The sequence below is a fragment of the Hyperoodon ampullatus genome (genome assembly GCF_949752795.1).
Source record: "Hyperoodon ampullatus genome assembly, chromosome: 13".
NCBI classification, from domain to species: Eukaryota; Metazoa; Chordata; class Mammalia; order Artiodactyla; family Ziphiidae; genus Hyperoodon; species Hyperoodon ampullatus.
The window spans coordinates 1,463,806-1,489,572 of NC_136926.1; the positions used below are offsets into that span (position 1 = coordinate 1,463,806).

Below are 25,767 nucleotides of genomic sequence, written 5' to 3' on the forward strand. Positions count from 1 at the left end.
GCCGGTGGTCACAGTGACAAGGGATTGGAAGGCCAGGGGTTATGTTAGCAGGAAGACAGAAACCCTCCGAGGTGTTGAAGAAGGCACGTCCAGCAGAAGGAGGCCCGGCAGCGGGCTCCGTCTGGCCCTGGTGCTTTGACCACAGGCGGGTCCCCAACACCCCTGGCCTGGGTCTCCACTTTGTAAAGGGGGCTCTGGGCTCTGAGCTGGGCAGGGTCCCCCTAGCTGTTGGGGAGGGGTCTTGGATTGGCGTTGCCTGTGGGACATCAGGGGACGTTTGCTGACTGGGGTGAGGCAGGTGTAGGTGTAGATATGGATTAGGCGTGGAAATGGGTATGGATGTAGCTACAGAGGCGTAGATATAGATATGGCTGTAGATGTGGATATAGATATGGATAGACAGGCATGTAGAATCCATACAGATGATAGAGACAGATATGCATATACAGAATCACACATACTTATGTACATTAAGTGTACAGATGTGCGTATATATGTATATATATTTTTAAACTTTTATTTTTTTCAGTTATAGATATATATACATTCTTTTTTCTATTCTCTTCCATGATGGTTTATCCCAGGATATGGAATATAGTTCCCTGTGCTCTACAGTAGGACATGTTGTTTATCCATCTTATATATAACACTTTACATCTACTAAAACCCAAACTCCCACTCCATCCCTCCCCCACCCCTTTCCCCTTTGGCAACCACAAGTCCATTCTCTTTCATAGTTAGGTCCATTTGTGTCATGTTTTAGACTCCACATGTAATTGATATCATATGGTATTCGTCTTTGTCTGACTTACTTCACTTAGTATGCTAATCTCTAGTTGCATCCATGTTACTGCAAATGGCATCATTTCATTCTTTTTTATGGCTGAGTAGTATTCCATTGTATATATGTACCACATCTCCTTTATCCGTTCATCTGTCAATGGACATTTAGGTTGTTTCCATGTCTTGGCTATTGTGACTAGTGCTGCTATGAACATGGGGGTGCATGTATCTTTCTGCAATATAGTTTGGTCCGGAAATATGCCCAGGAGTGGAATTGCTGGATCATATGGCAACTCTATTTTTATAAACTTTAATTGTTGACCGGATTTAAGGTAGCTTGCCAGGAAACAGAAAAATCCCAGCGAGATAAAGTAAATTATAAATAGCAAGAAAGAAGAAAGAAAAAATCAGACAGAGACATGAAAGGGAGGTGGGACCTCCACGGGTGAGCCCGGAGGCCGGGATAAAGACCCCAGGACCTCACCTCTGGCGTCGGGTAAAGGCAGGCCCACCATCCAGGGGCAGCAGGCTGTTCTTGCAGAGGCCTGGGGGTGGGGAAGGCCAGTGGGAGGCCTGAGTGATGCCTGCCCTGTGGTTTGCAGGCTGCCCTCTGCTGTTAACAGCCAGTGGCAGGAGACCCATGGGCCCGAGGGCAGCAGCTCCACTGTCTGTCCCCCGGGCTGGGGGCTCTGGCTCAGTCCCTGAGTTTAGGGCAGGGTCTCCTTACCAGCCCAGCAGCCCGTGGGCCACAGCAGAGTGCAGAGGAACGAGGCAGCAGGCCCGGGCCGGAGGGGGGCGGTCAGAGTGGGCAGGTGTGCCCCGCCCCCGTGTAGAGCAGGGACGAGATTCATTTCAAGCCGCCTTTCCTAACTGTCGTTCTCAGTGGAACAGCTGTTTAACGTCATACAGCAATGTGTCCCCGTGGCCGTCCCTGACCCACGGCACCGGAGCAGTTCCATACACCACCGCTGGGGGGCGGGGTGGGCCACGCTGTTCTCCACGTTCCCAGCCTCGGGGCTGTGCCCGCAGGGTCCCCTGCAGGCTGCACGTCCAGCTCCTGGAGACGCTCTGGCGGGGCCGGGCTGGGCATCCCTCCCCCATGCCTGAGCTCCAGCTCCTGCCCTTGACAGTCCCTAGGTGCTTCCGGCAGCTTCCAGGGAGAGGCCTGGGCGCTGTGCACCCCGTGCCCCTCACAGCCCGGCTCTTGCCGGTCGCTGGCTGCCTGAGCCCCGCCCTCCTCACCGCCCGCCCTACCGGTGACCAGTCCTGTGTTGCATTCCCTGTTTGAAACGACCGGAGCAGTTTCTGTTCTGGTCGGGGGCTCCTCGCAGCCCTGGGCAGTGTCCTCCCAGAAAAGCCACCTGTCCCTGGAGGAGGGGGACCTGGGTAGAAGGCCTCCACCTCACAGGACACGAAGAGGGACCGGAAGTGAGTGGAACGCGGGCCCAAAGCCCAGGAAGAAGGCCGGACCGCAAATCCGCCCTGAGGGTGGACGCGATGGTGAGTGGGATCGTTTCTTGAATTTTTCTGATCTTTCGTCGTTAGTGTAAAGGAATGCAACAGATTTCTGTGTATTAATTTTGTAACCTGCAACTTTACCAAATTCATTGATGAGCTCTGGTAGCATCTTTAGGATTTTCTACGTATAGTATCATGTCATCTACAAATAGTGACAGTTTAACTTCTTCTTTTCCAATCTGGATTCCTTTTTTTTTTTCTTTTTCTTCTCTGATTGCCGTGGCTAGGACTTCCAAAACTATGTTGAATAAAAGTGGCCAGAGTGGTCATCCTTGTCTTGTTCCTAATCTTAGAGGAAATGCTTTTTGCTTTTCACTGTTGAGTATGATGTTGGCTGTGGGTTCGTCGTATATGGACTTTATTATGTTGAGGTAGGTTCTCTCTATGCCCACTTTCTGGAGAGTTTTTTATCATTAATGGGTGTTGAAATTTGTCAAAAGCTTTTTCTGCATCTGTTGAGAAGATCATAGGGTTTTTCTCCTTCAGTTTGTTAATATGGTGTATCACATTGATTGATTTGCTAATATTGAAGAATCCTTGCATCCCTGGGATAAATCCCACTTGATCATGGTGTATGATCCTTTTAATGTGCTGTTGGATTCTGTTTGCTAGTATTTTGTTGAGGATTTTTGCATCTGTGTTCATCAGTGATATTGGCCTGTAATTTTCTTTTTTGTGGTATCTTTGTCTGGTTTTGGTATCAGGGGGATGGTGGCCTCATAGAATGAGTTTGGGAGTTTTCCTTCCTCTGCAATTTTTGGAACAGCTTAAGAAGAATAAGTGTTAGCTCTTTAAGTGTTTAATAGAATTTGCCTGTGAAGCCATCTGGTCCTGGACTTTTGTTTGTTGGTACTTTTTGTTTTTGTTTTATAAGTTATACTGACTCTTTTTTTTAAAATTATTTATTTAATTAATTTATTTTTGGCCGTGTTGGGTCTTCGTTGCTGCACGCGGGCTTTCTCTAGTTGCGGCGAGCGGGGACTACTCTTCTTGCGGTGCGTGGGCTTCTCATTGCTCTCTTGTTGCAGAGCATGGGCTCTAGGCGCATGGGCTTCAGTAGCTACAGCACACGGGCTCAGTAGTTGTGGTTCGTGGGCTCTAGAGCACAGGCTCAGTAGTTGTGGCGCACAGGCTTAGTTGCTCCGTGGCATGTGGGATCTTCCCAGACCAGGGATCGAACCCATGTCCCCTGCATTGGAAGGCGGATTCCTAACCACTGTACCACCAGGGAAGTCACAAAAGTGTGGTTTTGAGACAGGCTGGGACCTGGGACCCTTTACTGGAGTGCTTGCAGCTGGACAACAGAATACGAAGAAAGTATAAGGGACTAAAAATAACTGCACGCATGCTCAGTTGGGGCAAATTTTGAACAATAAGGTACAAAAAGGCCACAAACCAGCTGCCATTTCTGAGGTGCAGGGAGCAAAACCGGGTCCTGCCCACGATCCCTGCACACGGCATCACTGAGTGGGTGGGCATACCACCTAAGGCACCCCTCCGGCCTGACCCCTGGACCCACCCCTACCCGCTCCCCATTTAAGGGACCAGTCCACCTTCCCCGGGAGCTAGCAAGGGCCCCTGTTACTAGTTCTCACTCCCTGGTGCTTCAGTATCAACGTCTACTGATTAAAAAACCCAGGTCGGTGTCAATCCCACCTGGAATTCAGCTCGTCTCCGGCCTGCACCCTTCTCCCTTCTCATCCACTCTGTGTAAAAGCTAAGAGAGGGCTCTTTCAACCTCATTGGGGCTTCCCCACCCTGAGAATGAACCCCACGCTCCCTGCCGTGGTGTGCAGGACCCTCTCCCCATCCTGCTGACCACGTGTCCCGGTGCCCATCCTCTCGCCCACCCGCACCAGCCCCTGACCTTCGGCCTCCCTCGTCCAAACCGAGCTCCATCCCCCTCAGCCCAGGAGCCCTGCCCAGCCTGGCTGCTTCCTGACACTCGGTCTTGGCCCCGCCCAGCCACAGCCCACCAAAGCCTGGCTGCGTCTCCTCACGCAACGTGGCTCTCTCCATCACTGTCTCGCTGGTTTGCTTACTTTTTACTGCCTGTCTCCCCCCTCCGTCACCAGTTGGGATGTGAGTGAGTCCTTGTGGCCAGGGCTGGGTCTCCTTCGCTGCTGCATGCGACTGGCTGTCGACGTTTAGGTTTACTTACAGAATAAATAGATGAACCATTTGGGAAAGCGGGGCCTCTGTGCTGTGCTAAGTGCTGGGTTGGTGGGGGGGGCGTCAAAGGGAAGCAAGAACAGGGTCCTGTTGATGAATACGAGTGTCTGAGTGCCGACCACCACCCTGGGTGCTGGGGATTCAGCAGGGTACAGAGCAGTCACGCGTCCCCTCATCCCCAGGGTAGCAATGTCTGGGATGGGGAGGCTGTCATTTTAAAAGGGATAATCAGGGAAGGGAATACAGAGATGTGACATCTGAGCAGACATGAAGGAGAGGAAGCAAGCTGTGTGGCTACGGGGAAGTGTTCCCGGCCAGGGAATAGCAAGTGCAAAGGCCCTGTGGCAGGAGCAGAGCCCTCCTGGCAGAGCCCACGGTGGCCCTGGTGCGCGTGCTCCGCCCCCGCCTCCCTGGACCCCTGCTCCTGCCCAGACGCCCTCGAAGCCGCCACTGAATCCGATCCGTCGTTAACACAGACGGCCACGCAGCCCTTCTGATAGATTCAGTCCAATTAGAGGAGTAATTCTGTGGTCTCGGGGCTAATTTACATTTCTGTGATTGTCGAAATGCCAACTGCTCATCCGGTAATGAGGAAAGTCCTAGAGCCAGTTAGTGGGAAATGAATCCGTCGCGTCCATTAGGTTTAATAAAGGTCAAGACAGAGTCAAGAGGCACGCGCCTGGTCAGGCAAGCTCTGCCGCACAGAAACTGGAAATCGTTTGCTTCTCTATTTTAAAGTGTTCCAACTCGCTGCCTTCCCAGGGTGTTACAGGCAAACCTCTCAGCACGGAGGGCATGTCTTAGCGCTAGATATCTGGGGGCCGGGTGGTAGGTTTTCCCTATACCCCAGGAGTGGATCGTCACAGGCTCCTGTCCTGCCAGAGCAGGGAAGTGGCCTCGTTACGCGTGAAGGAATCCACGCTGCTCCACGTTCCACACCAGAGGGTCTGTGGGTGTCCCCCAGGCTGGTCCTGGACCTTTCTTGGTGGCGGTGGGGAGTGGACTGTGAAGTCCCATTCTGGTTCTGCTTCAGGAATGGCTTGTTCTAGTCACAAGTGGGTCTGTTTGCCTGATAAGGTGAGGACGTGCATCCTCTCCCCAGTAGCCCACAGGGGGACCCCTCACCTGCCCAGCCAGCCTCCGCTCCCCCAAACAGATGACCCAGGCCTCCAGACAGCGGAAGCAGATGCAACGTGGGGGAGGGAAAGTCTCAGTCCACTTGAGTGTCCTGTGGAAAAGCCCTGTGGCTACATGGGGTCTTCAGATGTCCCCTTGAGACTTGCCTTTGGAGGTGGCCCTGCCTATCAGCCACCTGGGCCACCTCCTCTCTGAGCCTCAGCTCCCACTTCTGTCCCCAAGGGGCGTATAGGACGTAACTCCTGGGGCCGGCTGGGGATTAAATGAAACGTAACCAGCATGTGATGGTGCTCATTGTTTGTGCAGGGATTTCTGGAATACTATTTTTCTTCCCGTTATAAGAGCGACTTTTATTAGAAAAACACAAGGTCAGCTAACAGGAACAAAATTAAGTGACCCAGGATTCAGTCTCTGTCGTCGCCAGGGTGGACATCCTCTCAGAGGTGACTTGCGTGTGTCTAAAATTCTCTCCATGTGCACGTGTACACGTACACATAATGTGCGCCATGTTTTTGCTTATGTTTTATATATGTGTGCATTTCTTGAAAGCCATGACCCCAACAGTTACTCGACGGTGGGTCTCTGTCTATAATGGGGCAGCCCCTCCCCACGGCACAGCTCTGAAATCGTGTTCTCATGTCTGGATCTTCCTTCACGTCTCAGCATTTCCTCAGGATGAGCTTCTAGAAATGGAATTGCTAGATCAGCTGAAACACATAATTTTATGGCTTTTGATATAATTTGCCAAATCCTCCTCCCTGCCCCCCACAAAAGTCTGTGTGTGGTGTGTGTCTGTGTATGTGGTGTGTGTGTGTGGTGTGTGTGTCATGTGTATGTGGTATGTGGTGTGTGTGTGTGCTTGGTGTGTGCTGTGTGTTATGTGTGTCTGTGTGTGTACGTCTGTGTGTGGTGTATGTGCCCCTGAGTACGGGGTGTGTGTCTGTGTATGTGGTGTGTGTGTGTGTGTGGTGTGTGTCTGTTTTCTCAAATGGTACATGAGGAGGCAGTTTCCCAGGCATATAACACATGTGATCTGATTAAATATAATTTTCCTTTTTTCATATGTGGCAGACACACAGGGAATGTCTTGTTGTTTAACTTGCTTTTCTTCAATTACTAATGAGGTTAATATTTTTGTACATTTGTTGACCATACATTTTTCTTTCTTTGCTAATTTTTTTTCTCATGACGTCCCTCATTTTCTAGTAGATTTTAAGAGCACTTCATACATTAGGGATAGTAACTCTTTACTGTGTGACACAAGTGCTTTCCTTGTTCTTAATTTTATGATGTTGACTTTTTATAGAGAGAATTTTTTAATGTAAGTACCTACTTTTTTTATTAAATGGATTGTGTATTTGCTGTCCTTCTTAGAAAGGCCTATTTGAAAGACTATTTGACCACATTTCCTTCTGACACTTTTATAGTTCCTTTTTTACATTAAAATCTTTAATCCATTTGGAATATGTTCTTTATATAAGTAAGGTTGTGATGTTTCTTTATACTGTTTTAAATGATGGACTACCTCCTTTCACACCATCCGCTAAACATTCCATCCTTTCCCACTGATGAGAAAGGCAACCTTTATCATATTCTAAGTGCTTCTAGATACGCTTGTGTCTATTTTGAACTTTCTACTTTTAGCCATTATCTCCTGTTTTATAAAATATGCTAATGTCTAGCAATTGAATGCTTCCTCATTGTCATTTTAGAATCTTCCTGGCTGCTCTCTTGCTTTTCCTCTTTTGTATGAACTTAGAAACATTTTATCAGACTCTGTCCACCTGTACATCAGTTGAGTTTACAGAGTGTCACACAGGAACGGATGGGAAGATAGTCCTGGGCCCTGAATCCCTCGTGTTCTATGACCCTTTGCCTTGTATTCTTCTTGAGTCCTGGTATACGTCATCAACCGGAGGCTTCTGTTTTACAGATCCAGAAAGTGCTCGGGTTCTTAGTATGTGGCCTCACCTGATCTGGAAATCCTGTTGGATGCCCGGTGAGGCTGTTCCATCGACCCTCCAGGTCTCTTCAGACCTCATCCACTTTACCACATCTTCCTCATCCTACCATATGTTCTGGGTAGTTTCCTCAGCTCCATATTCCAGTGAACAAATTCTACCTTCAGCCGGGTCCAGATGACTACTTAAGCCACCTATTTAGCTTTGCCTTTTAATTTTAATGAATACATCTTATATTTATGAGATCTTCTGGTGGTATTTTTCATATCTGCTTGCTCTTTTTTATAACTGCCTGTTTTGATTCATAACCTCCTGTTCTATATTGATGAGTGCTTTTCCCTAATTCCTTCATCTCTTTGAAAAATGTTAATAGTCTGCTTAAGACCTTTTTAGTCACTTTTTCTCTCTCTCTTCCCTTGGGTTTAAATCCACCCATCTTTGTATTTGTTGGTGACTCTCCTGGAATCGGGTTTCCTTGTGTGCTTTGTAATTTTTTTGAGAGCTCATCTTTCATGGGAGCTGTATCTTCACAGCACACTCACTCATTCCTGGGAGGAAGTTTCAGGTTATCTTGTCACCAGATCCATGGCTCAGAATTTAGTGGCTTAGGTTTTGTTTTTTTCCTTTTTTTCTTTTTATTGAACCATAGTTGATTAGCGATAGTTTTCACCCTGAGATCTCCAGTTTCATTTCTCATGCAGAGAACCAAACTGATTCCAGGTGCTGTGTACACATCTGCTTCCTCTCTTGGTAGATTATTTCTGGCTGAACCCCAGGGATCAGTCAGATCTGGTTTCACCTTCTACTGGTAATCAGGGAGCCTAGTCTCAGCCCCAGGCTTCACACAAGGATCCTGGCTACACATTCAGCCCCCGCTCGTCGTCAGGGTTAGATGCATTTGCCTTAGAGCTTCAGCCTCACTTATATCAGTGCATTTCTGCTCTTTCTGAGCTAAGCGGAATTTCATCTTGTTTTCTAGTATATATTTTTAACTTTTAAAATCATTTTGTCTATCATTTCTATATGTTTGGGGCAGATAGGGGAGATTTTCACATCCATGATATTAGCTAGATGTCTTCTTTGTCATTTCATCCAGCTACAGTGGGCTTGGTTCCATGGGAGTCATGACCTAAAAAGTATAGCCTCACTTCTGTTTGAGGACAGAAAACTCAATAAGATGTGGTCCCACCCTCAAGTGGTGTTCAAGGGACAGAGCTTCTGAAGTAGACGATTATGCCAAGTGCTCAAGGTACTAACGAGAAGGTGGGGGGAGGGATGAGAAGCCTCAGCATTTAGCACAGCTGTTCTCAAATTACAGCAAACATCAGAACCCCCCCGCAAAGGGCTTATGAAAACATTCCCAGAGTTTCTGATTCAGCAGGAATGCAGCCGGAGTGCAGCCTGGAAATCTGCATTTCTAAGGAGTGTTGGGGGATGCTGATGCTTGTGGTCCAAGGACCACACTTTTTTTTTTTTTTTTTTTTTTTTTTTGGCCGCCTTCCCCAACCAGGGATTGAACCTGGACCCCTGGCAGTGAGAGCGTCAAGTCCTAACCACTGGACTGCCAGGGAATTCCCCAAGGACCACACTTTGAGCACCACTTGTTTAGAAGGAAGGAAACTGTTTTTTTCTTTTCTTTTTTTTGAGAAGTTCAAAGCATTCAGTGAAACAAGTGGGAGGAATCTGGAATGAAAGCTCAGCCTGAAAGTTTCTGTGTGTCTGGCATAAGAACAGAACACTGAAACAGCAGTTTTTATAGCATATGTGTGTATATATATATATATATATATATATATATATATAACCTCAGATAGTCCGGGAAGAGATGTTTTCTTGTCAAAAATTTATGAATTGAGCCCAACTGAGCCCTGGGAGATGGGACTTGCTTTTCCAAAGCTAAATACAGTCAAATTCTGCCCCTGGAGATGAATCATTCCTGCAGAGCGAGGAGGCTGCGTGACAAGAGGGAGGCATCAGCCTTGGCTGCCCTGTAGGAATTATTTCCTGAAATTGGACCTGGGCTGGAGGGAGGGGGCAATTGAGCACATTGTAAATCTTTTTTAAAAATTAGGTTCAGATGTGAAGTCTCTAAAAATGAGGCACATCGTTTTCTTCAGAGTGAATATAAAGCCCTGTTTTTTTGTTAAAGGTGGAAACTCTGTACTGCCAAAAGGAGGATGATGGTTGGTACCTCTTGGGCATGTGCCAGGTGTGAGGCAGGATGCCTGGGTTCCTGTCAGCCTCAGCCTGGACCACTGGTGCATCCAACTTTTTTCCTTGAGGCCTGGGCTAGGAACACTGAGCTTGCTTCACCTCTCAATTTGATTTCCTGATCTTAATACAGCTTTGCACATTGCCTAGAGTCATGTTGATTGTATGCACTAATGCAGATAAATGGGTGGGTGGATGGATGGAAGGATGGATGGATGGGTGGATGGATGGATAGATGAGTGGATGGATAGATTGGTGGTTGGTGGATAGGTGGTGGATGGATGGATGGACGAGTAGATGGGTGGATGAATGGGTTTATCAGTGAGTGAATGGGTGGATAGATGGACAGTTTGATCAGTTTTGGATCCATGGATTATTACAAAGGTAAAAAAGAGAGAGGCGAGGGCTTCCCTGGTGGCGCAGTGGTTGAGAGTATGTGCTCGGGTTCTTAGTATGTGCCCTCACCAGATCTGTCCCCTGCTGATGCAGGGGACACGGGTTCGTGCCCCAGTCCAGGAGGATCCCACATGCCGTGGAGCGGCTGGGCCTGTGTGCCATGGCCGCTGAGCCTGCGCGTCCGGAGCCTGTGCTCCACAGCGGGAGAGGCCACAACAGTGAGAGGCCCGAGTACCACAAAAAAATAAAATAAAATAAAAATAAAAAGAGAGAGGCCAACCTGAGTAGATGTTGGCCATAGCTTGACAGGCAAAGTCCCATCCTAAGTATTTTCAAGGTGAAAACCAGCTTCTCTCATGTTCAGTGGATCCCAACACCCAGAAGGAAATGTGTGTGTTCATCACATGTAAACCTAGGAGTTAAGAACTAAATTATCCCCAAGTTGTCCTCACCATTTACAAACGCAGGCTAGCCCAAGGACGACAAGCCCAGAGACTCAAGAAGATGTTCCTCATAATACACAGCCTGGACAAAGCCAGCTTTAAACTCAGAATAACACTCAGTAAAGACATCAGCTTCAGCCCCTGTGGCTCTCTCTGGCCTTGCCAGTGAGTCCCCTGCTCACTGGTCCAAAGAGACCAGTCTGGCTGAGGGGCAGGGGTCCCTCTGGGCGGGGTGGGCTCCCCCCCACCCCGTGCCCTCCGCCCTCCCTCCAAGCAGCTGCCTGAAGGCCTGACACCTGGTCCTCTGCCTCGTGTTTGCTGTTTCTGTTTGGGTGGCAATTAACCAAGTCGATTGAGATAATTAGTGGTTGAGACACAGGGTGGGTGTGACAGGAACACTTAGACCGTGTGAATCGTCCCCGTGACACCTTTCACAGCTGTGGGTGAAGCAGCAACTTCAGGGTCTTCGTGCAAGGGTTCTGAATCCCTGTCCCACCACGAACCAGCTGTGTGACCCTGGGTGTGTTTCTTAACATCTCTGAGCCTCAGTTCTTATTTTCATCTGCAACGAGGGCGTGGTTAATCCCCTGCCTGCCCCCGCGTGGCATTGTTGGGGTTTATCGTCATCCCATGGCTGCCTCCTGGCCCAGCTTTGTCAGCTGGGAATGCAGCAATGGAAAACCCCACTGACCGAGGCTTACATTTTAGTGGGGCAGACAGACAACATGGAATCAGCAGGTAAATGGTGTCACATGTTAGAAAGACACAAAAGCCACAGAGGTAGACAGGGCTGGCCGGGGAATGAGGCTTGAGGGGCTGCGCTTTAAATGGGATGGTAAGGAGGGAATCGCGGAGGAGGTGACATCCGAGCAGAGTTGAAGGTGAAGAGGCAGCCGGGCAGGCAGAGGTCGGGGAGGTCGTCCCGCCAGAGGGAGCAGCCAGCACAGAGGCCCTGGGTGGGGTGTGGGGTGAGCTCTGGGACGAGCAGGGCCGAGGGGTGGTGAGTCCTGGGAGGTTCAGAGGCCTGGACGGCTGGACAGAACCCCCGGCCCCGGCTGGGGACTAGGCAGGCACGGACAGCAGGGAGGCCCCTCAGGAGACGTGCGGTGACGGTGGCCACAGGGGATGGGCAGGGAGACCAGGCGCTTGCCCTGCGGGTGTGCAGAGCTTCCTCTGTTTGTCTCAGTGTTTGGCCTCCTGGAAGGTTCCCGGCTCACCAGGTGTCCACCTGCGCTCCCAGCCTCCTGGGCAGCTGGGCCACGAGCCGGGGTTTGACAGAGGTGTGTGAGCGGACGTGGTGGGAGTTGGGCGGGGCCCTCAGCCCTCCCCCTGCGGCCCCACCTCCAGCCACGTGGAAGCAAAGCCCCGTGGAAGCAAGACTGCGTCTGCAGCTCGGGACCTGGGCGTAAACATCCACCGCGTCTCTGACACAGAGCATGCGCGGTTCTCACCATCGGGCGGATGCCATGGATGCTGCCCGCTGAGCCTGCAGGGTGCCAAGCACTGGTCCCGAGTGGCCATGAGCTGGGCCAGGGGAGAGCGTGCTGGGCACGTGATCTGTGAGCCACGAGGAGCGGGCAGCCTCCCCTCCCTCCTCAGGTGATTTCTTATCCCAGCCGTGGGTGGTGTCAGGAGGGGCCGCCTGTTACCCGCTGCGAGATTTTCCTGCCTTCTTCCTCTGCTTTCCGGGGGCAGAGAGTGGGGCTGAGGGAGCAGGCAGGGCTGGGCCGTGCTCTTCCCCGAGACGGGGGCTTGGCGTCTGTGGTGGGTGAATGGCAGCCCCAGAGACCTCTGCCTGGAAGGTGTGAGGGGTCTCAAGATGAGATCCTCCTGGAATTAGGGTGGGCCCTAAATCTGATGGCTGCTGTCCTTACCCGAGAGAAGAGAGGGGAACCTGAGACACAGACCCACGGCGGGAAGGCTGCGTGACGGGAGGGATGGGGCCACAAGCCAAGGGCACCTGGGGCCACCAGAAGCTGGGAGAGGGAGGTGGGACCCTCCCCTGGAGCCTCGGAGGGAGCGGGGCCTCAAGGGCTGTGAGAGAATGTGTTGTTTACACCTGATCTGTGGTCCTCGTTACGCGGCCCCAGGAAACGAGGGCGGCCTCTAGTTGGTGTGAGCTCTAGCAGGCTCTGCTTTCCATGCCTCCCGTGAAGCCAGCCCCGCTTCTCAAGCCCCTCTCCTCATGGGCCCCAAAGTGGGTTCTGGAAATTCAGGCTGGAGCCCAGAGGCATCAAGGCCACTCTGTGCAGTCGCTATCTAGGAGGAATGGGCCTTGATGAAGCCGGCGCCACCTAAACTGGGCATAAGGGAGAACATTTAGGCTGAAGAAGGCTAGACGAGAGGCCAAAGGGACCCAAGGAGTGAAATCCATGCCCAAGACTGAGAAATACCCAGTTGTGCTTGTCAGCAAGACTTTAGCTTAAAGTACCCGTGCCTGCCAACTTACGGTGACAATTTAGCCCAAGAAAGTGTTTCTAATGTGGAGTTACAGCCTTGATTTTAATAGTGAAGAAGCTACAGGATGAAAATCTAAATGTCTAATAACTGGGGCAATAGGGAAGTGAATTAAGGCCCATCCTCTCTGCGATAAGAAATGACAACTTTCGGACTTCCCTGGTGGTGCAGTGGTTAAGAATCCGCCTGCTAATGCAGGGGGCATGGGTTTGATCCCTGGTCCGGGAAGATCCCATACACCGCGGAGCAGCTAAGCTCGTGCGCCACAACTACGGAGCCTGCGCTCTAGAGCCTGTGAGCCACAACTACTGAGCGTGCATGCCACAACTACTGAGGCCCGTGGGCCTAGAGCCTGTGCTCTGCAACAAGAGAAGCCACCGCAATGAGAAGCCCACGCACCGCAACGAAGAGTAGCCCCCACTCGCCGCAACTAGAGAAAGCCCATGCGCAGCAACAAAGACCCAGTGCAGCCAAAAAAAAAAAAAAAATCCCACAACATTGTAAATCAACTATATTTCAATAAAAATTAAAAAAAAAAAAAGAAATGACAACTTTCAAGTGTGGCTGCATGGACAAATGTTTGTGAACTGATGTTATATTTCAACTATAAAATACAACAATTTCCAGAAGACAGTGGCTGTGTGTGGGAGGTGTGAGCAGCACAGCATTGACAGTAAGAGGCTGTGAGATCAGTCAGGTCCCGTGAGCTCGTGTGACTGGCTTAACCTCTCTGACCCTCAGTATCTTCTTCTGTACAGTGAGGAGAATATTGCCTGTGGTACCCGTCCTTCCTGGGTTGTGGTGGGTTGAGTGAGATGAGGCGAGTAAGGTGCTTAGCACATGCCTGGCACCTCCAAAATGTCTGAATTAGAAGAGGCTTAGGGGTAAGAATCTGACCGAAGAGAGCTTGGGCCAAGTTGATCAGACTGAGTTGTTCATGGTGAAGCCAACCTGGTGGGTTGCACCAGCATTTTTTCAGTGGGATGGGGCGGGGTGGGATAAGATAGGGTAGGACATTAGTCTGAGTTTTCCAGAGATGTTAAGGAATTGGCCCACACAGTTACGGAGGCTCAGAAGTCCAAGACCTGCGGTTGGCAAGCTAGAGGCCCAGGAGAGCCGAGGGTGTGGTTCCAGACCAAGTCTGAAGGCAGGAGAAGACCAGCGTCCCAGCTCGATGACCGTCAGGCAAAGAGAGTGAATTGTCCCTCCCTCAGCCTTTTTGTTCTGTTCAGGCCTTCAACTGATTGGTTGGGGCTCACCCACACTGAGGAGGGCAATCTGCTTTACTCAGCCCACCAACTTGTGCTCATCTCACCTGGAAACATGCTCCTGGACACACCCAGAGCTGTGTGAACCAAATATCTGGGCGCCTCATGGCACAGGCAGGATCGCATAGGATAGGGTAGAGTAGAATAGACTAACACAACCCATGCCTGGTAAGGCTAAGTTTTGTTAGGTGAAGCCGTGCAGAAGCAAGCAGGCATGAAAGGAGATCCTGGTGCAAGATAACATTTCTATTGCAAGTGAGGGTTCCAGCAGTTAGGGACCTTGGGGAGCCTTATTGGCAGAAGAAACGGCTGTTTGTTTAGACTTTTCCTTTAGACCGAGACTGTGTCTGGGGTGCTTGAAGCACTGTTTGCATAGCAAGCTGCTCTTTTTTATATATATAAATTTATTTATTTTATTTTTGGCTGCATTGGGTCTTTATCACTGCACAGGGGCTCTCTTCTCTAGTTGCAGTGAGTGGGGGCTACTCTTCATTGCAGTGCGCGGGCTTCTCATTGCGGTGGCTTCTCTTGTTGTGGAGCATGGGCTCTAGGCACACGGGCTCCAGTAGTTGTGGCACGCGGGCTCAGTAGTTGTGGTGCGTGGACTCTAGAACGCAGGCTCAGTAGTTGTGGCTCGTGGGCTCTAGAGCGCAGACTCAGTAGTTGTGGCGTGAGGGCTTAGTAGTTGTGGCGCACGGGCTTAGTTGCTCTGTGGCATGTGGGATCTTCCCGGACCAGGGCTCGAACCCGTGTCCCCTGCGTTGGCAGGTGGACTCTTATCCACTGCGCCACCAGGGAAGTCCCGCAAGCTGCTCTTTTAAAATTAGATTGTAGGTCGGTTCTTCCAGCTGCGGGGGGAGGACAGCTGCTGGTGGGAAATAACCCCTCTCAGGCCAGGTGCTGGGCCCAGAGCAAACACTGAGTGGGGGCAGGGGCCATAGGAAAGGGATAATAATGAATTGTCAGGATGTCAGAAAATATCCCTCCATTGTTTAGATCGTGGGACGTGCAAGAGAAATGAAATTCGGTGGGAAATCCGGAAGGGGAGGCAGCCTTGCCCCCAGGCTCTGGTGGGCTTAACCCAAGGCCACGGCTTCTCTTTGGCGTCTTCCGCTGGAACGGCCCAGGCGGCCGGGCCTCCTTGCCCTCTGGAAGACCTGTCCCGGGGAGTGCGAACAGGGGATGTGGGGAGGGAAGAGGGTGCCCTTGGCCCCGGGGCTGCCGGGAGGGGCGGCCCGCCATCCAGGCCCGGGTCCCCACAGGTGTGGCAGTGCGGCGGCAGCATGGAGGTCCTGCCCTGCTCTCGCGTGGCCCACATCGAGCGCACCAGGAAGCCCTACAACAACGACATCGACTACTACGCGAAGCGCAACGCCCTGCGGGCGGCCGAGGTGTGGATGGACAGCTTCAAGTCCCACGTGTACATGGCCTGGAACATTCCCATGAGCGTAAGCTGGCGGACCGGGCGGTGAGGGGGAGGGCTGGGGGCGGGGGCTGCCCCCGGGGACAGCCTCGGGGGTCATCCAAGGCATAGCCTGGCCACGCGAGGTGGGGCCTCCTGGACAGCTCAGCCAGGACGAGTCTCAGGAACGTCATGACCTTCACCAAGCAGAGCCTGTTTCCAGCAGCTGTGACGCTGCTTGGCACGCCTCCCTCCCGCCACGAGAGCTCCTTCCCTCCATGGTGTGAGCCCCTGAGCGGCTGCAGACGTGGCACTGCGGGGTCGCAGTCGCTGCTGCGCTGAGAGCTGCCCCAGGGTGACCACAGCCCCTCCTAGGACACATAGCAAACCCCCGCCACGCAGAAGCCTCTCCCCGTCAGTTCTGCACGAGGCCACGGTGATACGATGACCGTAATGATGACCCCACCACTTCCACACGGCAGACTGGGAAACTGAGGCACACGAGGGTGCGCGGCTGAAAGGAGGCGGAGCCGGAGTGTAACTCGGTCCTGCGCAGGACCCGGTCACGAGGCTCTCAGGGCCCGCCTGCTGTGGGGATGGCGGCTTCTCCCGCGTGTGGTGTCTGCAGCCAGATCTGCCTGCCCTGCAGGGAGCGGGGGCAGGAGGGGTCTGTTCGAGGGGTCTGCCTGTGGCCGGCGGGAAGCAGGGTCTGGGTGTGCACCAGAGGGTCCTAACCAGTGCCTGGGGGGCGGGGCAGCCTGGAGAAGGGGTTTGGGCGTACACGTGTGTGTGCACGCATGTGTGTGTGTGTGCATGGGAGTGCTGAGGACAGGCTGCCCGTCCCGCTCACCCCGACTGGCTGCAGGACCAGCCTCACACACTTCTGCTCCCCTGGACACGGGAGGATTCGAGTCTCTGGGGTAGACTCTTCCTGGAAACAGCTTTTTTTTTTACATTCACCCACAGAAGGAACTTGACCTTTTATTAGGATACACACACACACAGGCACACGTGTGCATGGATTTCTAGCTGTCTGCAGATAGAGCTTCGTATATATAACAAAAAAGTTAAGAAACATTATCTTCATTATGTGCAAAACGTCCTGGTATTTTAAACGTCTTCACTGCAACCTCCTGAACTGAGTCGGATTCACGGCCCCACGTCTGGGTGATGCCGCCTCGTAGGTGGAGGGCTCCCAAGGGCACTTGCTCCCGCGTCCAGCCCAGGGTATGCCGTTCACATCAGGCCCACGGTCCTTCCTTAGCTGGTATCAGAGCCTCGGGGACCTGGGCTTGGGGAGGGGGCTTTCTCAAACCCACCCACGTCCCCAACCTGTCACAGAGTGTCAGGGCCCCCAGGACCACCCTCAGGTTCAGTGTTTCGCTACAAGGACTCAGAACTCAGGAAAGCTGTTACATGGGGGCTGTGGTTTATTATAATGAAAGGATATGACTCCCAGGGAGGTCACAGAAATTGTGCTTAATTCTCCCAGCTGCAATGTGTGACAATACGTATAGCGTATCACCAACCCGGGAAGCTCACCCGAGCCTCAGCATCCAGAATTTACTGGGGCTCACGTGCATGTGGCTGACCTCCACGTGCCCGGCCTTGGTCTCCAGCCCCTGCAGAGGTCAAGCTGATACCCCACGGCGACCCCCGTAGACCACCCTGTAGCACAGACGACCTGGCCTGGCCCCCGTAAACAATACTCGGGATGTCTGAAGTCACCTCCCGGGAGCTGGCTGAGGGCAGGCCTTTCCTTCGGAGGGGGCAGGGTGTTACAAGCCTGGCCCCCACACACCGCCGGTGGCTGCCTGTCCAGGCCGGCTGCCCTCCAGCTGGTCCTGCTGCAAACGGGCCGGAGATGCCAGGCCTTTCCCATCGGCCCCGCTGTCCTGGACCTTCCAGGAGCCTGGGAGGGCAGAGGGTCCCCAGACGAGGCTCGGGGCCGGGAAGCCCTGAGCGCGGGCATGCTCTGTGGTGGGGGGCCTGCAGGTCCTGGGGCTCCCCCGGCCCCGGGCAGAGGCCTGGCTGGTGCGGGCTCTGCACACCGCAGCGCCCGTCCCGCCTCGCTTCCGGCTTCGCAGAACCCCGGCGTGGACTTTGGGGACGTGTCCGAGCGGCTGGCCCTGCGCCAGAGGCTGAAGTGCCACAGCTTCAAGTGGTACCTGGACAACGTGTACCCGGAGATGAGGACCTACAACGACACGCTCACGTACGGAGAGGTACCGCCTCCGAGGGGTGGCTGCAGCCTGCACCCTGCACCCGCGCCCCACCTCCCGGCGTCCTGGCCTGTCCCCGGGCACACGTTCACGGACAGCAGCCGGCAGAGCGCACTGGCACACTCACGCGCACGTGGCACACACCAGTGTAAGAGCCGCAGGGACACACACTCGTGCCTGCATACCGAGGTACACAAAGTAGATTCAGAGACACGTGTGTGCGTACGTATCTGTGTCGCACACATGTGTTTATACATGCCCTCATGCACATGCATTGATCCATGCAAACATGCATATGGGTGTAAGTGCACACAGACACAGAAATGTATATTTGCACACAGTTTTGCTCACAGACACATAAAAAGCTACCTGTACATCTTCACCTGTGTATGCAGACCCCACCCAAGCTGCCTGCCCTGCACGGTACAAATACTTGTTACTGAGACAAAATGACACATGAACACATAAGTACATATGCGCAGAGGCCTGCATATGGATGCATTCACACACACAGCCGTGTTTGTGTGCCACAATACCTGCATGTGAGTGCACGACAGAAGGACACACAGACTCACACCAGTACAGGCACCATCTGTGGGAAGACCTACGTGTCTGCACCGGCCCCCATGTGCACGGCCACGCACACCTCTCCTTAAAGCTGGGGGAGGGCACTGCGTTCCTGCCCACTTGTCCTGGTCTGTGCTGGGGGACAGGCCTCCCCCTACCCCAGGCCTCAGCTCCTACACGGGGACCCAGGCTCCCCAAGGCGAAGGAATGCATGAACTTAGGTGGGCCAAGCAGAAGTGATACCAGGGGGCGGGGGATAATCCCAGGTGGCCTGTCTGTTCCTGGAGCTCCTGGTCCACCCCCAAGCCAGATTCCCCCTCCTCTGGACACAGAGGTTTCCCACATGACAGGGAGCTCCACTGACGCATATCAGCGGCGTGGGCAGGAGGCCACTGTCCTCCCAGCCCCTCCCAGGCTGCCCTGCGTGCTCCTGACCACGATGAGTCAAATTCATGCATCGCCCACCCACAGAAGCTGTAACGTTAGGAACTTTGCCAGCTGACAAGGTTCAAACCTGTGCTACCTCTTGGGGTGGGAGTGCTGTGTCAGTTAGTGCTGCCAAACAAACATCCCTAGAACACAGAGAGTTCAGGCGGTAAGCCTCTGTGCTTGCTCACAAGTCTAGGGGTCATCCAGGTAGCCCTGACCTGGGGCAGGCTGAGCTGACCTCGGCCAGTCTGACATCAGGTCTCTGGGGACAGGCTCACCCACACACCTGGAGGGTGGCTGGCTGTCAACAGGGTACTGGGGCGCAGGTGACATGTCTGTCACCCCCAGCGGGCAGCTCGGCTTGTTCTCAGGGTAGAGTCAGGGTTCAAGGCAGAGTGGGAGCTGCAGGTGTCCTGAGGCTCAGAGCTGCACACAGCCATCTCTGTTGCGTCTATTGGCTGAGCAAGCCTCCAGGCCAGACCAGACTCGGGGGCTGTGGGAGTAGCCCCCCGACCCCCAGTGAGGGGACGAGCTGCAGTCACGCGGCAAAAGGCGTGAGTGTGGGGAGGCTGTTCCCGGGAGCCAGCCAGGCCCTCCTCGCTGTTTTCCAAGGCTACCGCTTCTGTGGTGAGCTTCACCTGGGGAGGGTGGCCGGGTCTGCATGCACACGCACACACGCACGCACGCACGCATGGCACATCTGTCCACGTCTCCCCCAGAGCCCGGCATGGTCATCCCTTCCGAGGAGCCCAGCCAGTCCCTCCGCAGCCAGCCCACCGGCCAGAGCACTGTCCTCTCCTCCTCCCCATCCCCCCGTCCCCTCCTCTCCCTCCTCCCCCCTCCCTCTTCTCCCGTCTCCCGTCCCTCCTCTTATCCCAGGAGGGCCAGCCCTTCCTGAGACCGCAGGCCCTGGGCAGGGGACAGGTCGGTAAAGCTCCCTCTAGCCTGCCTCTGCCTTTAGGACCCTTGTGATGGGGCCTCTCCTTTGATTTCTGGTCGTAGGTGAGAAACAGCAAAGCCAGCGGCTACTGCTTGGACCAGGGGGCAGAAGACGATGACCGTGCCATCCTGTACCCCTGCCACGGGATGTCCTCCCAGGTAGGGGTGGCGGTGATGCTCCTGAGGGTCACAGCCCCGAGCACAGGTGGAGGCGGCTCCCGGGGGGCGGAGGCGGCTCCTGGGGGTGGAGGCAGGCCTGCTGGGGCATTCTGATGCCGTGCAGGCTGTGAGCTCAGGCCCTGGGTAAATTAAGAGCAACGGCTTTGCTTTGGGCGAATCACCTGACACCTGTGCCTCAGTTTCCCTATCCATCGGTGGGATGATCATGGTACCTATTTCTCAGGGCTGCTGTGTGGACTGAAGTGGAAAATGAGGGTAAATGGTAGCCACAGTGTAGACGTAACCCAGGAAGTATCACACTAACCACCAGTTCTTATCAGCTGAATGCCTACCAAGCGATGCTCCAGCTCAGAATCACCTGGAGGGCTTTAAAAACAGCCACACGGGTGTGCAGACCCCAGGCAGGTATGTTTGCAGAGGCAGTGGAGCTGGTGTGCTGGACCCCGATGCAGAGCCTGATGTTTCTAATCCCAAGTGGATCCGCCCTCCGCTTGCGGTGACAGTGCTTCTTCTCAGTGGGTGTTATTTAAATTAACCCCCGAAATGACACTCGGCCCCCTTGGAGTTCTCTGAATCTGCTCCCGCTCTGGGGCATCCACGGGTGCTGACACATCCACACAGCTGCGCGGGGTCCATCGCGGGCGCGAGGTGCCAGGCCTGTGGCGACGGAGAAGACCGTGCTCCCCTGGCAGCCCTGCAGCCTCTTCACAGGACCCCCACTGGCACATGGCCTTAAGAGAGCGAAGCAGAATCACCCATCGAGGCGCAAACGTGGCCTCCCGGGAGAAATCCAGTTTGCTGGGCCCTCAGCCGCAGGAGGGGAATCCTCTGGCCGGCGCAGACCCGAGGTGAGAGGCCACGTCTGTGGGGCACTGCCGGACACACCCTGCTCCTCTGCGACTCCAGGTGGCTGGGTGGACGGTGGTCATTTCCCAGCGAGCCCTGCTGTGCAGCGAGGCAGCGCGGGGCCAGCCTCGGAGGTGTCTGGGGCAGTGAATCGAGTGGCTGAGTGAGGTGTGGGTGCTCCAAGGACGCCGCGCCACACCTGGGGGAGCCCCCCGCCCCCACGAGTGGACCCTGGGGCGGCCAGCAGAAGCGGCCTCGCTGCTGGAACCGGGGCGGACGTGGACGCAGGTGGACGGGGAGGGCAGCCCACGGGGCCACGCCCCACGGAGAGGTCGGATGGAGCCACGTGCCCACCAGGCCGGACACGCCCGCGGTGGTGTCTCCTTTGCAAATGACCTCGGTTTGGTCTCAGTGGAGGCTGCTGAAGTGTTCACGGGGACAAGCTACATCCCCAAACCCCGATCCCCGGCTGTGTTAGTGTCCTGGGGCCAGCTGGGAGCTGGTTTAAAGGACAGGTGTTTATTCTCTCAGCTCTGGAGACCAGAAATCTGAAATCACGGCATGGGCAGGGCTGTGCTCCCTCCTGAGGCTCTAGGGCCGCGCTTCCCGCCCCGGTGGTCCCCCAGTTCTTGTCTGGTGGCCGCATCCCTCCAGGCTCTGCCTCCGTCATCGCGTGGCCTGTGCGGGCCTGTGGCTGGGTCTTCACCCTGCCTTCTCCTTGTGTCTCTGTTTTCTCTCCCTATCAGGACACCAGTCATGTTGCATTAGGGCCGCCCTAACCCGGTATGGCCTCATCTTACCTGAGCGCCTCTGCAATGATCCTATTTCCAAATATGGCCACGTTCACAGGTGCCGGGGGGTTAGGGACTTCAACATGACTTCTTGGGGGAAACAGATCAGCCTACAACATAAAGAAAGCCAGTCTCGGACCAAAATGTGCACACGTACAGATGGTTCGTAAACAGGCTTCAGGGAGCAGACACAGGCCCCCTCACGATGGGGCCCAGCCCTCTGTCCTCTGTCCGCTGCGCTGGCCTGACCAGTGCGAGTGAGAGGGACCCGGGGCAGGCGCGTCCCCCTCCGTGTGGGCAGGGACCCCTCCTGGGCTGGACTCGACGTAGCCTGGGGGTCGTTAGGAGGCCCTTCCTTTAACCTGTCAGCTTTTATTCTGACCATTTTCAAACTTCCAGAAAAGTAGAAAAGTCTTCAGATGACCAACCACACACTCATGGGGTCAACAAACAGCAGCCTGCCGGCCAAAGAAAAGTTTTTACCTTTTTAAAGGTTTATGGAGGGAAAAGCAGGATCCACGAAGCCCACACGCTTGTTCCCTGTCCTTCACAGACACGGTTTTCCACCCCTGACCCAGAAGCAGTGGTGTTCAGATCGGGCCGTATTTGCATCATTTATTTGTTTCTGACTCATTTTAAAGCAAGTTGCAGGCATCAGGTCCTTTCACCTCGGAGTATTTCAGAACGCATCTCTAAAAGTACACAGCTTCCCCACAAGCCAGCGGTGACGCCTGTGTCACCGAAGCCCTTCCCAGCCTGGCTCGCTGCCCCGCTCGGCGTCTGGCACAGACCCCCCTGGGCACGGGCCGTGCTGGCTCCCCGGCACTGGGGCTCCCGCTTCTGAGCTCCACCAGGTCCTTACCTGCGAGGCTGAAGCTACAGGTGGCAGGGGCTCCGGCTTGGAGCTTGTGCTGGACATTTCAGGGGCTGCAGGCCCCATATTCAAACCTCCGTGGCTTCAGAAAGTTTACAGAGAAGGGACACAAGCGTATCTGTGACCACCTGTCCCCAGGCAGAATGGCCCGCAAGGACCACAGTCTTTATTTTGCTCACAGATCTGCAGCAGGACCCACTGTCTGCATGGCACTGCCCAGGCCACCCGGCAGGCTGGTGAGGCCACCTCTGAGCTGCCGTGGGCTGGCCGCTCCGGGGCCTCGGTCCCTCCCTACACGGCCTCCCCCCACTGCTCTGGCCTCCTCACCTTGGAGCAGTGATGCCAAGGACGGTCGTCCCAGGAGACGTGGGAGGTGTCACGTGCGTTTACGCCCAGCCCCCTGAGTCCGGCGGCACCACTTCCGCAATGTTCACATGCTGCCCCCAGAAGGACGCGGGAGAGAACGTGGGCCCCATGCTAGGCGGGGGTGGCAGAGTCGCAGGGCCGCGCGAACACGCAGGGGAGGTGCTGTGCCATCAGATTGAACTGGAAAACACAGCAGAGTGTGTGTGTGTGCGCACCCACTCTTATGGGAGAGAAAACGCGAGAAAGGAGAGGAGAGAAGCACTTCACCGACCCCGGCACCTGCTGTGCTCAGCCTGCGCTCCGCACGCCCGTGGGTTCCTCACGGTGGCCCTGCCAGGCAGGCACTGTCATCATCTCCCGCTCACAGATGAGGAAACCGAGGCACAGAGAGGTGACGTGACTTGCCCAAAGCCACACAGCCGGGGAGCGGAGGAATATAGCGCACTGGTTTCCTCGTGAGCGCACAGGTGTTACTTAGCTGGTGTTTGGCAAATGACGTGACCTGGAACCATGAACTTGGGGGCGGCCTCCGGTTCCAGGGCAGATGGGCGGCCCGGGGCACGTGTGAAGTCCTCCTCGTCTGAGGCCGAGGCTCTGGGCCCCATGCAGGGAGGGGTCTGAGCAGAGCTCCGGGGAAGGAGTCCAAGAGCATCCTGCTGGGGGGATTTGTGGAAGAAAGGGGGCTGGGGCCGCGGGGCCACCGGAAGGCATCCCCCGTGGGCTCCCCGCCCACGGCCTCCCCGGCGCCCTGGGGCCGAGGGGGCTTCTTGAGGGCCCGGCCCCTCCCCAGCAAGGCTGGCCCTGTGACTGGGCTGGCTCCGCCCGCGATGCCCACTCCCTCCAGGGCCTCGGGCGGCCCCTGTGAGGCCAGCCCCGCCCACGCGCCGCTCCGCGCCTCTCCCCAGCTCGTGCGGTACAGCGCCGAGGGCCTGCTGCAGCTGGGCCCCCTGGGCTCCACCGCCTTCCTGCCCGACTCCAAGTGCCTGGTGGATGACGGCAGGGGCCGCACGCCCGCCCTGAGGAAGTGTGAGGACGTGGCCCGGCCAGCGCAGCGGCTGTGGGACTTCACCCAGGTCAGCGGGCTGCTGGGACCCCGAGGCGCTGGACCAGCCTGTGGGGAGCTGAGGGCAGCGGGGGCTGCAGGGCTCGGGGGCTGGACCAGCTGCTCCCACGTGACCCTCCTCACGGACGTTAGGGGACCTGCCTGCAGCCACAGCCAGGGAAGGGCCGGGCTGTTCACAGCCCCGTGGCAGCCTCTTCTGGCCTCCTGGGGAAGGGCTTTAGGCAGAAGGGATGGGGTCTGACTGCCCCGGAAGCCCCGCCCCAGCTGCTGGCCAAGTGGGGCCAGACTGGACTCCCCAGAGATTTGTTGAAATCGACCCAACCCCTCCCAACCCCTGGGACAGACGTGTGCACGGTCCCGTCTGGGGGCTCCCGGTTACAGGAAAGGCTGCAGTGACGAGCTGTCACTGTCTCAAGTGGAGCCAACGAGATCAGCGGTCCCCAGGAGGCCGTGTTTGGGGCCAGGACGCTGAGGGCCAGAGTGTGCATGGGAAGGACCTGTCTGGAGAAGGATAGAGGACACCCAGGACACGAGCTCGGGGGTCCGTGGGTTTGGGGGACCAGAGGGCCTGCAGAGGTGGCCGATGGGCAAATCAGACGTGCCAGGGGTCAGGGAGGCATTGTGGGGGAAACGCCCGTCTCAGGGGCCCTGGAGTCCATTGTCTTGATCACTCCTGGGACTCCAGGAGACGGGAGATGGCTGATGGGGGCGGGGGTGGGAGGACGGAGGGATGGGGATAGGGGGTCAGGAGGGACCGAGGTTCAGTGGGGACCGAGGGACTGGGAGAGTCAGGACCCCGAGTCTCAGGTGGCCGTGCAGTGACCCGCTTGGCCTTGGTATCACCCCCACTCCTTGGAAGCTGTTGCGATGGGACCCCCGGGCTGACTGGGTCTCCCTCCCATGCAGGGCGGTCCCATCGTGAGCAGAGAGACGGGCCGGTGCCTGGAGGTGGAGATGTCCAAGGACGCCCACTTCGGGCTCCGGCTGGTGGTGCAAAGGTGCTCGGGGCAGAAGTGGACCATCAGAAACTGGATCAAGCCCGGGCGGCACTGACCCCCAGGCTCACCCTGTGCCCCCGCCCCAGCGCAGACCCCGAGGACCTGGAGCAGGCGTGGGGCCCCTCCCACTCAGCCCACCACTGGAACCCAGAGGGCCCTGGCCGTGCCCGCACCACCTTGGGGTGGGGGGACCTGTCCTCAGCTGCCGGCGGGTCCTGGGGACATGGGGACCTCCCCCCCTCCAGGAGCGTGGACCCCCCGCAGCTGGCGGCTCTGCCTGAGCGCATCAGCTGACCGCCAACTCCAGATCCGAATCACGTGCCTTTTCTACGATATTCCTGTCGAGCCGCCAGCGACCACCTCCTTGCATGTGCTGAAGCTCCCGTCCATCCCCCAGGCAGCAATAGCCCCCTGTGAACTCTGAGCTCCTGACCTCTCCGCCCCTTGGCGGGGCTGCCCCGGTGACCACCACCATCTAAACCGAGCGGAGCAAGGCTCTCCCTGGCTGGTGAGGGGGGATGGGGACAGCAGCTGCAGTGGCCTCAAAGACAACCCCCCGGCAGCGCTTGTGCGAGGAGACTGATGTGACTGCTTCAATCCAGTAAAGAGTGATTAAACCATACAGACCTGATGTCTCATCCACAGGAGCCAGAGCTGGTCGGCCGTCCAGGGAGGAACCCTGTTCTAGCGGCTCACCCGGGGCCAGGCACCTCTTGTGTTGTTCTAAGGCAGGGGTCAGCAAAC

At 55.4% G+C, this 25,767-nt stretch overlaps 1 protein-coding gene across 1 annotated transcript in view; it reads left to right on the forward strand.

Moving 5' to 3' along the window:
- Positions 1–25,078, forward strand: part of GALNT9 (polypeptide N-acetylgalactosaminyltransferase 9) — a gene marked incomplete at both ends in the record, with an annotated part of 88,692 nt that extends 63,614 nt beyond the window's left edge. Inside the window, 5 exons of the mRNA XM_079718204.1 lie at positions 15,609–15,794; positions 17,836–17,973; positions 19,969–20,064; positions 23,868–24,035; positions 24,932–25,078. Coding sequence (XP_079574330.1) covers positions 15,609–15,794; positions 17,836–17,973; positions 19,969–20,064; positions 23,868–24,035; positions 24,932–25,078 — 735 coding nt within the window. The remainder of the gene's footprint in view (positions 1–15,608; positions 15,795–17,835; positions 17,974–19,968; positions 20,065–23,867; positions 24,036–24,931) is intronic.
- Positions 25,079–25,767: the final 689 nt, after the last annotated feature.